Below are 2,312 nucleotides of genomic sequence, written 5' to 3' on the forward strand. Positions count from 1 at the left end.
TCTGACAATTTGACGAATCACATTTTGTCACCCAGTGTCATCGACAGACTCTTCTCCCGACTGCACGACTGCTGCATCTCAAGACGCCGCAGTGATCACGACTCGTTTTCTCTCTTTTTCTGTTCTGCCACGTTTCTTTCATTTTTTTCTCATTTCATTTCATTTTTTTTCTTCGTTTCCTTCTCTTTCTCCCCTCATTCCTTGCATTTTTGTTTTCACTTTGCTTCGTTCTTCCACATTCCCCACCACGACTGCTGTGTTCGAGACACCGCAGTGATCAAGACCCCTTTTCGACCCCAGCACTGCAATCGCACTCGGCACTGCTGTGGCCGTCTTTCTTTGTTATCTTTTCCCCACATCTTCACGTGTTTTCCTTTTTCAGTTCTTTGCGGTTTTCACTTTTCTCGCACTTTTTTCTCAATCCTTTCTCCAATCTTTCATTCAAGATCTCACCATGAGCGACGCTGGCCCCTCGAACGCCAGTGGCGACACGGACACCGATAGCAACACGTCTATGCTCAGTCCCGAGCAAATGGCACAGGGTATCGAGCAAAACAATGCCGAGATCCTGGCTGAGATAGACACCAGCGTCACGGCCTCCATGAGTTTTAACGACCTGTGCAAGTTCTTCGGCGTGTCAAAGTTCGATGGCAATGCCGACAACCTGGATCGTTTTGTGAGAAATTTTTCGAATCGTTGCAAGATGGTCTCACTGACTGAAAAGGACAAGGTTACCGTCCTCATTACCTGCTTGTCGGACTCGGCACTGGAGTTCATCTTCGATGGCAGTGCCGACAGCCTGGATCGTTTTGTGAGAAATTTTTCGAATCGTTGCAAGATGGTCTCACTGACTGAAAAGGACAAGGTTACCGTCCTCATTACCTGCTTGTCCGAACTCGGCACTGGAGTTCATCATGGACGAGCTGGACGACAAACCCGGTAGCACTTCGGACGAGCTGCTGGCCGCGCTCAAGAGAAAGTTCAGCGACGAAGCTACTGGCCGACCTGCGCTACACGGCACGCAGCGTGAAGGAAGTGGTCGAGACGGTTGAGAGGCTGAGGCGCATTCGCGGCATCAACATCACCGAGGACGGCATCAAGCAGGACTTGCTCGCAGCCCTGCCGCCCGTCGTGTACGCCACCCATGCCCTCGACTGGTCCTTGGATGAGACGCTGGCGAACATCAAGGCCTCGATCCTGTATTCGATGCAATTCGAGCCGAAGCGCAGAAACAACGGCAACAGGGTGAGCGACAACACCCCCCTTGACAGCAGCGACAACCGCGGTCACAACAACAGCAACAGCAACAACAGCAACAACAGCAACAACGCCGGTCGCAATGGTGGCAACTATGCGACTTACAACAATTCGGCTCGCGGCAACGGCAACGGTAACGGCAACCGCAACGGCAACGGCAACAGGGCAGCGCACAACAACAAGCCGGGCCCGTCGCAGCGCTCGTCCTCTTCGCCAATCACTGACAAGGAGCGCGCGGAATGCTTGGCGAAAGGCCTCTGCTACAAGTGCAGGGAGCCGGGTCACATTGCCAGCAGGTGCCTCACGCGTTTCTCCAAGAAGCAACTCGCTGCCGCCCTGTTCGCGCACTGGGCTACCGACGACAACGACGACGACGACGACGACGACGACGACGAGCCGCAGCAGCAAGGCCGGCAGGGCCAATCCCAGCAGGGAAAAGCCCAGCCCACCGCCAGGGCCATCTGACGAGTGGGCAAGAAAACGGCGCCTTTGTTTTTCCAGCTCGTGTTTGCAACCTGGACCGTCCCAAGTCCCAGCCTGTGAGCACGCCCGTTCTGGTTGACAGTGGCGCTACTGTAACGTTGATGGATGACGAGTTCGCAAATAAATTGTCTGTCAAACGTTCACGTATGGCCAAACCAATCACAGTCCAATCAGTCAATGGGCAACCATTGAAAATCAGCGAGCAATGCAGAGTCGGTCTTTCGCTCGGCAAGCACCGTGAGGTGATCCAGCCTCTGATCACATCGACGCCAGTCGTACCTCTCATCCTTGGGGCGGACTGGCTGGAAAGGAACAACCCTCAAATCGACTTCAAGCAACGAACAATGCACATCCCTGTGCAAAGCAGTCAGTCCTCTGCTTCGACACCCTCGACGGCCGGCTGTCGCCCTGGCCTCCTCCCTACGCCTCCCCACAGCGCGTTATTGACACCGACACTCACAGCCCAGCGTGTGGCAGCGCCGCGGCTGCGACAGAACCAGACAACACGAACTGCGCGTGGCGGTGTCAGGCTTCTGGATGCAACCTGCCACTTTGAATGATTTCTTGCATGT

The 2,312-nt window shown here is 54.7% G+C and overlaps 1 protein-coding gene across 1 annotated transcript; it reads left to right on the forward strand.

Moving 5' to 3' along the window:
* Positions 1 to 454: 454 nt before the first annotated feature.
* Positions 455 to 1,722, forward strand: CAOG_08812 (hypothetical protein; the record flags this gene model as incomplete). Its single annotated transcript, XM_011272150.1, has 4 exons — positions 455 to 676; positions 725 to 811; positions 860 to 939; positions 1,026 to 1,722. The coding sequence occupies 4 exons, from the start codon at positions 455 to 457 to the stop codon at positions 1,720 to 1,722; spliced, it is 1,086 nt and encodes a 361-aa protein (XP_011270452.1).
* Positions 1,723 to 2,312: the final 590 nt, after the last annotated feature.

This window comes from Capsaspora owczarzaki, assembly GCF_000151315.2.
Source record: "Capsaspora owczarzaki ATCC 30864 unplaced genomic scaffold supercont2.7, whole genome shotgun sequence".
In the NCBI taxonomy this organism is placed as follows: Eukaryota; class Filasterea; order Ministeriida; family Capsasporidae; genus Capsaspora; species Capsaspora owczarzaki.